The sequence below is a fragment of the Danio rerio genome, chromosome 21 (assembly GCF_052040795.2).
Source record: "Danio rerio strain M-AB ecotype USA chromosome 21, GRCz13ab, whole genome shotgun sequence".
In the NCBI taxonomy this organism is placed as follows: domain Eukaryota; kingdom Metazoa; phylum Chordata; class Actinopteri; order Cypriniformes; family Danionidae; genus Danio; species Danio rerio.
In genome coordinates, this window is record NC_141041.1 from 20,718,857 (window position 1) to 20,732,865 (window position 14,009).

A 14,009-nucleotide genomic window follows, 5' to 3' on the forward strand; every position below is an offset into this window, starting at 1 on the left:
TCCAAAACAACCCGCCGAGATGATAGCAGAGCACTGGATGTTGCTTTCTTTGAGTTGCTTTTATTTGCCTTGTGATTTTCCAGCAAGTTCAATTAAGTAACATAATGGAGGCAGAGATGTCTGCTGAGAGGTTTTCAAGTGTTTTTTACCCCATTTGCCCAATGGATCACCTCAGGATGTGATGGTTTTATCTTATGGGATATGTGTGTTCTCTTGTAGATTGTATATAAGGGGAATCCGTATGCTGAACACAATTCCACTGCCTATGCCACCTATGAGAGAGGGGTTGAAGTGGGCTGTTGGGGTCTATGCATCAACGCCGTCTCCTCTGCACTCTATTCATGTAAGTAATACTGAGCTATGACTCAACTGCTCATTCTTTCTGGCTTTATTAAATCTGCACCCTCTCTCTAATGCATCCAGACAAAAGAAGACTGTTCAATTACTGCCACTGCCCGTCCAAGTCAGTCTTGGGTGGAAATTAGATAATACACTTTTTTCCCAGAGTTATTCATTTGTTTTGATGAGAAAATCACAGTCAATTTCTATGGACTTTCATTCTAATTAGCACTAGAAGACGTGTGTCAGTATGAAAGCCATTTTAGAGAGCTTTATGAGTCAAGATGTTTTATCAGTGATATGAATGCCAATGATCAGTTAATCTGTGTTGCTATTCATCCATTTGTTCTGCATTAAAGGCCATTGTTACAGCCTGCTTAAATGATTTCCATATGTGTCGTTCCAGATGTGCAGAGGCTGCTTCTGCCATATATTGGCCTGAAGGGACTGTACTTCCTTGGCTACTTTATGTTTGGTTTGGGAACCGGTCTGATCGGCTTGTTTCCAAACATCGTGGCCACACTGACACTGTGCTGTGTGTTTGGAGTCATGTCCAGCACTCTCTACACCATCCCATTCAACCTCATCTCGGAGTACCACAAGGCAGAAGAGGTCAGTTTACGGTGTCAATGGGAAAAATCAAGTCGTTTTAAACAGAATATGCCCTCTTTTTTTAAGTTTTAGTGATGCAACTAAAGAATTTTCCCCACTGAAAAGTTTCTTGTGAAGAACATTTTAATGATCTAAGGCAGGGGTGCCTCGTTTCTCCAGGACCAATTTCCTGCATATTTTAGTTCCAACCACAATTAAACACAGCTAAACCAGCTAATCAAGCTCTTTTTAGGTATACTAGAAAGCTCCAGGCAGGTGTGTTGAAGGAAGTAGGAGTTAAACTATGCAGGACACCGGCCCTCCAGGACTGAGTTTGAGCATCCCTGATTTAAAGAAACTTTTTTCCAGTACAAAAAACCTTTTGTGAAAGTAAAACTTTTAAAATGGATCCATAGATGCCATTAAATAACCTTTAAGGGTATACTGACATTTTATTATATTATTTTAGAAATAGTTTTTTTTACGATTGTATTCTCTATTGTTTAACTTTTTTCTCTATTTTTCAAACTTTTTGTCCAGTAAAAAAAACCTTTTGTGAAAGTAAAACTTTTAAAATGGATCCATAGATGCCATTAAATAACCTTTAAGGGTATACTGACATTTTATTATATTATTTTAGAAATAGTTTTTTTTTACGATTGTATTCTCTATTGTTCAACTTTTTTCTCTATTTTTCAAACTTTTTTTCCAGTAAAAAAAACCTTTTGTGAAAGTCAAACTTTTAAAATAGATCCATCGATGCCATTAAATAACCTTTTAGGCTATACTGACATTTTACTATATTATATTAGAAATTGTTTTTTTTCCGATTGTATTCTCTATTGTTCAGTTTGACTATTTGACAAAATGGGCTTCAAGATTTCTATTACTTAGGTTTGCATTGATTTCACTGATTTTATCAGTGTTAAAGACAGATGCAAAGAAAGAACAAAAACAAACAAACAAACAAAAAGTGTTGGTGTTTGCATTCAGATTTCATCTTTCATGCACATCCTTATATAACACTTTCTGTAGCTTCTATTCCAACAACCAGTATTTGATAAAACGTGAGTAAGACCGAATCTTCGTTTAAAAAGGGTTTACTGAAGAAATGCAAACAAAAAACAAAGGTACAATAGACTTGATATAGCTCAGTCAAAAGATTGTGCTGCTTCCCACATCCACAACTGCAATTTGCCCTAAGTGTTCGAACTAATCACCTCATGATGTATTACTGTCAAAAGCCAAAAATTCCAAAGTAAAAGTTTTTAAATTGTATCAATTACTAAATAATGTATTTTAAAAAGTACAATCACTATGAATTCTTATTATATTTCAATATCTATTTTCATCATGTTTTAACCTTTTTAATTAAATTATTATCACAAATGAATTATGCAAAACTGCAACTCTAACTCTTACAGTTACATTTTCTTGTGAGATCAGACTGATAGTCTGTGACTGGTGTATATGTAAATTTTGTGGTGTGTGTTTATAAGCAATTTTGCTTTTGGCTGTAATGCTGGTTGTAATGTTGGTTGTAAAGTAAATCCACACTTTAATGACCTAATAGAAAACACTTGAGCCACAGCAACTCATTGAAAAACTTAATGAAAAAATCCTGGAGTGTTACTGGGGGTTATTACAATACTTAAAAATGATATTGTAGGAAATGGCAATGAAATTACAACATTGTCTGATAAAGGGTTAATACTGTTTAAAATGTATAATTACAATTATAACGAGATTTTTAAGTGCACTGTCCCCTTTAATCAAAGTACTCTTACTTATAATGTGGAAACATCAATTTTCTCAAAAGGTATAAACATGGTGTATAGATCCATACAAATAAACTTTAATTGAAGGGTGAGAAACAATGTCCAACTTAAGCAGTCATTTATATCAGATTAGCATCTATGAGCGGAAGGTTAAATAAATATAAATAATGATTCACCACTGCTACACAACAAACCGAGAGTTTTGTAACCACTGTAGAAAAAAACAAGCTGTTTACCCAACACCATTTGCTAATTCAAGATACAGTATCTCAGATATTGATTAGTTTAGCTTCCATCTTAAATCCCAGTGACATTAAAACATTTACACATCACAAAATCGAATTACAAATCGAAATCCCTCACCCCAACTCGGGCTGATTTGTAATTGATGTGTTCATTAAAGCCTGCAGGAGTTCAACTTGGAATGTTACTTCATGCGTTTGACTTTTTTTTGCTGCAAAACTTCCAGATCTGTAGATCCACAGTTCTCAGCTCATTATAAAGTCACTCCACATCTTCAGAAACAACTTTTAGCAATGCTGCAGACGCTTTCTGATATCTCGAAAAAGCAAGTGCAAGATTTGATCAGATTGCAGGCTGTTCTTTAAGCAATGCCTCTCTTTCTGTCACAGGAGCAAAGGAAATTAGGCGGAGATGGAGTGGCTCCTGAGGGCCGCGGGACAGGGATGGACTGCGCCGCTCTTACCTGTATGGTTCAGTTGGCTCAGGTTATTGTTGGAGCTGGACTGGGAGCTCTGGTCAATCTAGCGGGTAGCGTGATTGTAGTAGTGCTTTCTGCCTCAACAGTGTCCCTAATCGGCTGCCTCTTTATTGCTATCTTCATGTGATGTACAGAATAAGCCTCAAATAAATACCCTTTCTCTATTTCGCTTGGTTCGTCTCCTCTATTCAACAAGACATTTTGGGATGCAGCAGCCTGAACGTTTGCTGATTCCATTAAGTTTTTTTCTGATGTACTGCTATTCACCTGCCACATTCATAAATAACAGTCTGTGAAGTTGAAAGAAAGATTACATGCACTCAAGGAAGAGTTGACAAGAAATGAAATGTTTGGATTGATGTTTTATGTCGTTTTGTTGCTTTTTTTTAAAGCGACTAGCACTGTCAAACCTTCATTTAAATATTTACTTTGAACAAAACAATGACTGGATTAAGAAATACAAACATTTCAGATTCTTCTCTTACTTTAATTTTAGTAATATCAATGAATTGTTGGTCTGGATGAAAGTGTTTCAGCTTCTACTTGTTTTATTTCTGCCTTTATATTCAGGACAAACATCTTTGAGTAGGTGGTGTTGAGTATTTTTAAGCTGATGATGAGGACAGATCAGTCAAATGCAAAGTAATTTAACAAAAGTACACAGTCACAGTTTAATAATACACTGTAAAAGTGATTAGTTCATTTTCCCTCAGCTTACTCCCATTTATCAGGAGTCGCCACAGCGGAATGAACCGAAAACTATTCCAGCATAATTTTTACACAGCGGATACACTTCCAGCTGCAAACCAGTACAAGAAAGTGATTAGTTCACTTTACTTAAAAAAATGAACAGAGTAAACCCATTGCCTTAAAATAAATCAATAAGTTGAGGGTAATTAACAGATTGTGATGGGTTTACTAACTTTAAGGGAAGTAACTAATCCCTTTTTACTTTGCTATAATGATGACATAATCTTTGTGATCCACTCCAGTGCTTACCACAAGTTTGAAATATACTTACGATGGTAGAAGGATTGAAACACACCTTTACCCACGGCACATCATGCTTTCATGCGACAAAAAAGTGATTTTAAAAGTGAATCTAACTTCATCATCAACTGCCAAAGTTCAGTTCCAAAACTCAAGACCGCAAGAAAGGAGGACGCTTAAAAGTTCAAGGATGCGTTCTTGATTTCGAGGACGCATCCATGCCGACTTCTAGAACTCTCTCTAGAATTCCCTGTAGTCTTTGCGGCTGTATAAAGGAGGTGGGAAGCGCAGCATTTTTATTAATTTATTGTTAAAATTCAGAGATATAACTATACCTCAGGAGTTTCCCTAAATTAAATTAAATTAAATTTTCATTTTTTCATTAGGAGGAACTAGAGAAGAAAGCAGCGTTTCATTTCTCCCAGGATGCGGTTTCTGTTCTCGTGGTCTCCAGTTCGTTCTTCTGAGGCAACCTGGTAAGACTGGTCTCCTAAAGAACGCAAGTCTGTTCTCTGCCTTCTTGGAATTGAGACAGAGCTGTGTGTGGAAAACACTGCACTTAAACTTGCACTCTTTACTCTGTTTAAAAGACATAGCTCAAGATGGTTTACTGTAACAAATTGACAGGATTTGGAGGATTTCTTTCTGTCTTACTTAGCAACGGCTGAAGATGTTTATCTTTTTGCTTTTGGATAGCTATTGTGAAAAAATACGCATTTGGACCTTAATGCGAATTAGTAGGTAAATATTAATCAAGCATCATTAACACATTCAAATTAAAAATGACTGCAAATGTTTTTTTTTTTTAACCAACTGAAAATATATACATCTGCATTGTGGCTCAGATGCTACTCTATTGATTGCCACACAACACACTCGCTTTGTAATTTGATTGTTTCACAGTTCTAGACTAGAGTGTGTGAGCAATGCTATTGGAAGTTAAATAATGCGTTTGAGTGTGATTTTGCGCTTTCTCTACTTGCTCTGTGATTGATTGGAAAGGGTTTCTCTCACTAGGGGGAGTGAGAAAACCTGGAGTGGATTGAGTTGAGGGTGTGTTCACACTTCTAGATTGGTTCTCTTGATTTGTTCACACTGTTCTTTTTTAATGTGCTGTATAAAGGATTGATACACAGTGGTTCAACTAGGTATTGCAGACCAAATTCAGTTTTGCTTCCAGGATTTTTTCCTCCACAGACTGGACATTTGCAGGTTACCAGATCAGCTAATGCTACCTGATCAGCTATGTTCATGTTTGTATTCTTTGTATTGTTTTTGACTTGACGCACCTGCAGGTTGCCAGATTGATGACACCAATTAATTCAAGCCTTTTTGCACCGAGTCACACACAATGTCGTTACAAAGTTCATGCAAACACACACAGCGAACACGTTTAACTTTGCACTGTTTTTGCATGGTAAATGTGACAGGATACACACTAATATCTGCTGCTAGAATGTTGTAATTCTACTGACATGTGGCTGTGGTGATAAATTAAAGATGGTAAAAACACCATAATTCATTACAAATATGCACTGTTTCAAAAACATTTTAAATTTGTAAAACTCGTTCTTGATCACATTTGATGATGATTGATGTTTACAGAGAGCTGAACAGATCTTTTAATCACGGTTGCTTTGGGCACATCCTGTCTTGTTGATATGATTACATGCATTACTACAGAGACATGTTAAAACATGGCTGTCAATTATTTGGTTGGAAGATAAACCTCACTCCTATGTCACGTTGCGGTGGGCCTAAAAAATGGGAGAGATTTGGATTCTATTTTGACGTCAAAAAATTAAATGAAATTGACTTATTTTCTTTATATTATCCCAATATGACTGTGGACACAACGCTTACAAAAGATAATTTTCATAATAGGAGCCCTTTATAATATCAGTATTTTGTAACCCTGATTTATTTATTTTTTGATAAACTGGTCCTTTCTGATAATATGTTTTTAAAAGCTCTAAATGATTATATTTTTATCTGGAATTTAAAAAGAAATTTAAGCAGACGTTTACAGAATAAAATAATAAAATTTTACTCAAACCCCTACCTATTAAGCCTAGTAAAATTTTGAAAATTAATTTAAGCTAGCCTACCACACACATTCCAAACGATGTTACGTACCGATTGCACTTGTATGTGAAAATGATTTATTTATATCAGTTTGAGAACTCAAGACCTTATAATATAATACATTTCATACACAATTGCATATTTATTGCATACACAATCAAAGATCTGGTGAAAGGAGATGACATTTTCCAAATCTTTACTGAACAGTAATGGATGATTTGGCACAATGTTAGAAGGTGTGCTTTAACATTATATCATTTATATAGTATTTCTATTTAATGTTCATTCATTAGATGTCTTTTGTCCAAGTTGCGTTAGTTTTTATTCAAACCACACCAAAGCTGGTTTGGAGGTTGACCACGGCTTAACTTCGGTTTTCGGTCTTCTTGTTTGGTGCACGTGCACACTATTTTTCATATCATGATTTACTCGAACCACAGAGTTCTTCTTAATCCCCTGCCAAGTGTGAACACACCAATAAGCATTATTAAGGAGTGTTTCGAGTGACAGGAGCACCCGTCCATTTCAGAAGTGTCCAGACCGAATTTTACTCTGCGCGGTGATTTCTTTGACAGCAACTTTAGTTAATTGGCAATGAAACAAAGTTAGCCGTTCTGTTTGGAATCTGGATTCTCCCCATTAACTTTTCATTATGTGCTGTTAGGCAGAAGGTCGTTTCTTCCGTTGTAAATGACAACTCCTGGAGGATAAAAGACGAGCGCGGGCTCCGCCGGACTGAGAGGAATCAGCGCGGGCGCCTGCTCGTCCTGCTCGGGCTTCGTGGAGGCGGTAAAAGGTCTCATGTTCGTCACAGAAGGTGATGTGATTTGCCAAAACAGCTTTTTCAACGCCTTTCTGAATTCCCTCCTCATCAAACAGTACAGAATGGGATTAAGACAACTGTTTGAATGTGCCAAACACACCGTGACAGGGAAAATATACACCTGTGTGGTATAATACTCGTAACTGAAGTGTACCACGTTGAGTTTTATCAAGATACCCCACGCTGTTAACGCCTGATTCGGCAGCCAACACAGGAAAAAAGACAGAACCACGATTGTCACAGACCTGGTCACTTTGGAGCGCCTTTTAGCGCTGGAGGTGTTGATGTTTTTGTTAGTTATGAAGCGCAGGAGAAGCAGGTAGCAGATGCTGATTATTCCGAACGGAATGAGGAAACCCAGAAGTACTTTTTGCGCGTGATATAAACCCAGCCAAAACTGCGCGTCTCCGCTCCGGTCGGGGAATTTCACCAGACACAGTTCCTCGTTAGAAACCGTGGCTGTCGTTGAGAAAATCGCGTTCGGCAGAGCGGCACCCACCGCGGCTATCCAAATAATGACAGTCATCCACTGCGCGGAGAAACGCAGCCGACGTCTCTTACTTTTCAACGCCGAAGCCACGGAGCAGTATCTCGCGACGCTCATCGCCGTGAGGAAAAACACGCTGGCGTACATGTTCGTCGCCGTGACATAAGAAACTATCTTACACATTGCCTTCCCAAACAGCCACGTGAAATCCATAGCGTTCTCCACAGCCCAAAAGGGAAGCGTCAAAACAAACTGAAAGTCCGTGACCGCCAAACTGGTCACAAACAGGTTGATGGAGGACTTCTTCCATGCCTGCTTAGACTTCATGAGATACAGGACGAGGATGTTTCCGATTAAACCCAGTGCGCACACGACCGAGTAAATAATAGAGATGATTATTCTCAGCACCGCAGATCCGTCTCCCATGAAGTCGGGTTTATCTCCGAGATCCTGAAAGTCAGTCCACGAAAGATTAGTCCTGTTCACCGTGAAGCTCGCGTTGTATTCTGTTAACGGGAGACTTCCAGACGCGTACTCGGCGCGCTCGATGTCAGAAGTCTTTTCCATTGCTGCTTTTTAATGTAGATTGTCCATTCTGGTTCAGCTAATCACTCAGGAGGCTCAATATCCTAACTTCTCCCATCTCCATTGTATGTCATTGTCATCATAGTCCTCCTTGGATAAAATCGGCTCTCTTTGCGTGCGCATTGCAGCTGTAATAGGCACCAAATATTTCTTAAATCTACGGATATTTTCACCTTGCGTTATAATGATATTTATCTGACAAATCTGTTGACCGTCCTTAGCTTCACGCACACTGACAGCTCGCTGCGTTTTTTATACAGCCAAGTGTCAATGGATTGGATGGCGTGCGCTTTTACGCAGCACAACACAGTGGCGTTCCTTGTGATGCGCTGCTCTGAATGCTTGAATACAGATGTGGATACATTATTGCTTTCGGGAAAGTTTAATAAGTGTAGTTTTTTAGGACACGATTAAGCAAAAATATTAATAAATTAATGTGGATGTTAAACAACTGAAAAAAAAAACTATGTAAATAGTCAAAAAGAAAACAATTTTAAAATTCACTGTTTCATAAAAACAGATTTTGCCTGCAGTGTTTTGCTTTAATCACTGTTTAAACATCTGAAAGCAAAACAATGTATTTTATATTAATTATTTAATTTAAAATAATATAATGCGGCAGGTCTTCATTCTGAAAGAAAAAAAAATTAACGTGTAAGCTGTAAGTTTTTTACCCCAACATTTATTCATTCATTTTCTTTTCGGCTTAGTCCCTTTATTAATCAGGGGTCACCACAGCGGAATGAACCGCCAACTTATCCAGTACGTTTTTACGCAGCAACCCATCTCTGGGAAACATCCACACACACTCATTCACTCTGGACAATTTAGCTTACCCATTTCACCTGTACAGCATGTCTTTGAACTGTGGTTGGAAACCACGCGAACACAGGGAGAACATGCAAACTCCACACAGAAACGCCAACTGACTCAGCCGAGGCTTGAACCAGCGACCTTCTTGCTGTGAGGCGACAGCACTACCTACTGAGCCATTGCAACGCCCCTTTTCCCCAACAGTGAAAATGAAACTTTTTTTAACAGTTTGTTTTGGAAGCTAAGGCTTACAGAATCTGACAAAAATAAATCAGAAAAAAAATAGAAACCCAGATAAATATATCGGAGGGAAAAAGTTATAACTATTATATTTTCGGCTAACTTTTGTTTCCAAACAGTGTCCTTAGGGCAGAAAAGATGATGCAGATTTGCATTTAAATGGGTTTGTTTGTGAAATCTTGCTTTCCCAATATGAATCGAGGTCTGCTTTATCTTGATTGACAGGCTGAAATATGATTCTCACACAGAGTTCAGTATTGATTTGATTCAACAGAATGTGTACTGTATGTTTTTACTTAATGACAGATGATACATGACCACACTAGCAAAACTATATTCCCTAGTCCATAAGTTTCCAGTGACAGTTTATTAGCAGCATGCACCTTTAAAAGTTTGACTGAGGGTTGATTAGTGCATAAGCTGCAGTATTGGGTCAGATTTAATGAAGTGATCTTTGCCCCTCTGTAAATCCTTCTCATCGGCCTGTGATGGTGCACAGAAACTCTTTAATGAAGCTCTGGGGTGCTTGTGGGATTAATAATTTGCTTCTGGATAAGCGGGTGGTAATATATGCTATAATTGTGTTATTACAGTGTTAATAGTTAGTTTTTTGTTTTTTAATAGTAATAATAACTAAATGACAGACCAGTAATCTAAATGATTAATGCTAACCAGAGCTATTCCACTGCATGGTTTCTGTCTCGTGCTCTTGTCCATTCTCAAGTAATGGGAATGCGCTTCAAACAGCAGTCCACCTGGCAAAACAGTTTCTTGGCAACCATGTTACGTCAAGTATTGTCACAACTTCAAAGGTCAGCTGAAATCAGACTGTTCATAACATAGAAGAGCTCAATTTCTGGCTTCTGTGCCATTGGCAGATCACAACTTCAACTGAGAAAATGAGGAGTGTAAGCTCCAGAAATTGGATAAAAGAAATTGAATTGGAATATACCCCTATATATATATATATATATATATATATATATATATATATATATATATATATATATATGTATATATATATATATATATACCGGTCAAAAGTTTGGGGTCAGTAAAATTTTTCACATTTTTCGAAATAAGCTTCTCCCACTCGCCAGAGCTGCATTAATCTAAAATATAGTACACATTGTCAAATTGTGAAATGTTATTGCACCATGAAATAACTTTTAAAATTAGTTTATAATTTAATTTAACAATTTATTCCAGCGATTTTAAAGATGAATTTTCAGCTTCATTACTCCAGTCTTCAGTCACATGATCCTTCAGAAATCACTCTATTATTATTATTATTATTATTATTATTATTATTATTATTATTATTATTATTAGTAGTAGTAGTAGTAGTAGTAGTAGTAGTAGTAGTAGTAGTAATAGTAATTATAATAAAAGCAATAATGACTGGAGCAATAATTTTATTTGAAATTATTTGAAAGCAATTATTTAAAATGATGATTAATATTTAACAATTTGTTTTACATTTAATTGGAATTTTTACATTTAATAAATGTCTTAATAAACTTAATAATCTTCTTTAAAAATGAAAAATTTAAAAATCTGACCCCACACTATTGATACAGCAGTGTGTATATGTATGACCCTGGACCACAAGATCAATAAATGTACTTTTTTTTATTGATGTTCATAAATCATTTTTCATTCATAAATTTTCAAAGACCATTTAAGGTCAAAATTATTAGCCCCTTTAAGCTATTATTATTTTATTTTTTGATAGTCTACAGAACAAACCATCATTGTACAATAACTTGCTTAATTACCCTAACCTGCCTAGTTAATTTAATTAACATAGTTAAGCCTTTAAATATCACTTTAAGCTATATAGAAGTGAAAAAATATCTAGTCAAATATTATTTACTGTCATCATGGCAAAGATAAAATAATAGTTAGTGAAACTATTACGTTTGGAAATGCGTTGAAAAAAAATCTTCTCTTTGTTAAACAGAAATTGGGGGAAAAAGTAAACAGGGGGGCTAATACTTCTGATTTCAACTGTACATGATGTACACTATTGGGTGTTATTTTTTCATAAAAAACATCTATAAATAAAGTAAAAAAAAATCTATGGAAAGCAAATTTCAGATAACCTATAAGACAATAAAAAATGTACATCATGTATGACTGTGTGTACTGAACATATAAATTGTGATAACTGCAATTTAAAATACTATTTTGTGTAAAGAAAAATACAAAGTTAAACCTTATATAACTAAAACAACTGAAACCTGATTAACTTTTATTGAAACAGTTTAAAATTAAATAAGTTAAAGTAACAAAAAACATTTGTTGACTTATCATATCACTTTTTACAGTGTAAATAAAGTGCTTGATAAAGAAAATAAAGAAAAATCTAAATTTTATTCTATTCTGTTCTATTCTATTCTATTCTATTCTATTCTATTCTATCATATTATTTTTCATCAGCTCAGTCACTTTATTCATCCGGGGTCAACACAGCGGAATGAACTGCCAACTTATAAAGCATATGTTTTACACAGTAGATGCCCTTTCAGCTGCAACCCAGTACTAGGAAACATCCAATTTAGTTTAGTTCGTCTGTACAGCATTCCTTTGGACTGTGGGGGAAACCGGAGAACCCAGAGGAAACACATCTGCTGCGTAAAAAGTATGCTGAAGAAGTTGGCGGTTCAATCCATTGTGGCAACCTCTAAAATAAAGACTAAGGTGAAGGACAAATGAATGAATGTTTGTTTGTCTGTCTTTCTGTCCGTACGTCTGTCCATCCATCCGTCCATCTATACAGTATATCTATATGGATACAGGTCAACTGATAAACCAATCAAAGCTGTTGTAACCAATGTAACCTATGCAAGGCTGTTATAATTTGTTTGTTTGAGCAATTACTGTTTTATTACCGTATTAGATGAGGTAAACATTTTATTTTCTACCCTCAATCTAGATGGATTACTCATTCACATTAAGTGACAATGAAAATAAACCCTGACCAATCTAATTGTTGATTAAATCAACTTGAAATTGGTACAAATGCTCATTATTTTGAAGTTATTGACTCAAGCACTTCTCAAACATTGCTCTTGGCTAGACTTCTATTAATCTGAGTGCATATGAGCACATCTGGCGATCAATCATTAATTAAGTCTCCGCAGCAACTTGTTTTTTTATGTTTGTTTGTTTTTTTATTTGCGCTCATATGCATAATTCATCAACAGATTTCCCTACAGGATTCAGACAGGGGGACATGAACAACATCCTCGCTCCGTCAGATCATTCCCTCTGTCCCTTTTTTAACACTACTGTACATTTTCACTGTCACATTTCACGAGATTGTTTTTTGTTGTGTAGAGTTGAAACACAGGTCACGCAGTTCAGGTGTCAGTCTTGACGTCACTCGATACAAGAAAACCAAAATGAACATCGACTGCTGAATATTTCATTAAACACGGCAAGCTCAAATGGAGTGAGAACGAAACTCAAATGTCATTCTGCACGACGGAGCATCCTGATTTATTATGAGCCGTTGTTGTGCTCAAGAAAGCATTATCTTGTTTACCGTTTGAATGTGTGCTGAATGTACAGTACCCTGTGTGTGTGAAATGGCTGTTTAATGCTTAAATTGTGTTAATTTATGCATGTTATTTCAGAGACCATATGTGAAAGCAGCTGGTTTCAAGGAAGCTCATGATGAAGATCCATGCATTTGTTTAACATCCTCTTTGGGCTCTTGGAAAGGTAAGATGAGAGCAAAATTAATTATTTAAATGTATGAAAAGGTTAAGGAAGTTCCAGTGTTTTCTAAATATTCACGTTATGTTTTTGTCACATGGATTTGTCAAGTATAAGTCAAGTAATTACATGATTTAACGGTTAAATAATCTACGCACCATGCATTTTAAATTTAGTTGATAAATTGTAATAAATTACAAACAAAATTTTAACTTGTTAACAGTTTAAGTATGAAAAACATTGTAAAATATGGCCACCGGCCACTTTATTAGGTACACCTGCTGGTCAACGTAAATGTCTAATCAGCCAATCACATGGCAGTAACTCATTTCAAGCAGAAGACAATCTGCTGCAATTCAAACCAGGTGTCAGAATGGGGAAGTAAGGTGATTAAAGTGACTGACCGTGGCATGGTGTCAGACGGGCTGGTCTGAGTATTTAAGAAACTGCTGATCTGCTGGGATTTTCACGCACAACCATCTCTAGGATTTACAGAGAATGGTCTAAAAAAGAGAAAATATCCAGTGAGCGGAAGTTCTGTGGGCGCAGCCAACAAATTTGCAGCAACTACATGATGATAAGGCAGTTATGAAGGAAAAAGGAGTAGTAATTAGTACCGCAACCCGTTAGTAAGGCATACCTAATAAAGTGGCCGGTGAGTGTACATTCAGCATTAAATTTATGACAAACAAGCTTTTAATATACAAAAGCTATGTTTTTTTTCCAGAAGTTGCATCTAAATTGGTATTTTGAGAAATTTATACAGATTTGAAATGTCACAAAGGTGATTTTTGAGTGAAATATCCTGTCATTATTTAGTTATTTTAAAGAGAT

General features: G+C 36.1%; 2 protein-coding genes across 3 annotated transcripts in view; one reads left to right on the forward strand and one right to left on the reverse strand.

The window, feature by feature from the left end:
• Positions 1–3,593, forward strand: part of slc45a2 (solute carrier family 45 member 2) — a 35,482-nt gene extending 31,889 nt beyond the window's left edge. For both annotated transcript variants that reach the window (NM_001110377.1, XM_087299938.1), the window contains 3 exon segments: positions 220–343; positions 746–951; positions 3,341–3,593. In NM_001110377.1, the coding sequence (NP_001103847.1) occupies positions 220–343; positions 746–951; positions 3,341–3,556 (546 nt within the window). In that variant the 3' untranslated portion in view covers positions 3,557–3,593.
• Positions 3,594–7,057: 3,464 nt separating this feature from the next.
• On the reverse strand, positions 7,058–8,438 carry rxfp3 (relaxin family peptide receptor 3). Its single transcript, NM_001128788.2, is given in 1 exon segment — positions 7,058–8,438. A coding segment is annotated over 1 exon segment (1,227 nt). The 5' UTR covers positions 8,382–8,438; the 3' UTR covers positions 7,058–7,154.
• Positions 8,439–14,009: the final 5,571 nt, after the last annotated feature.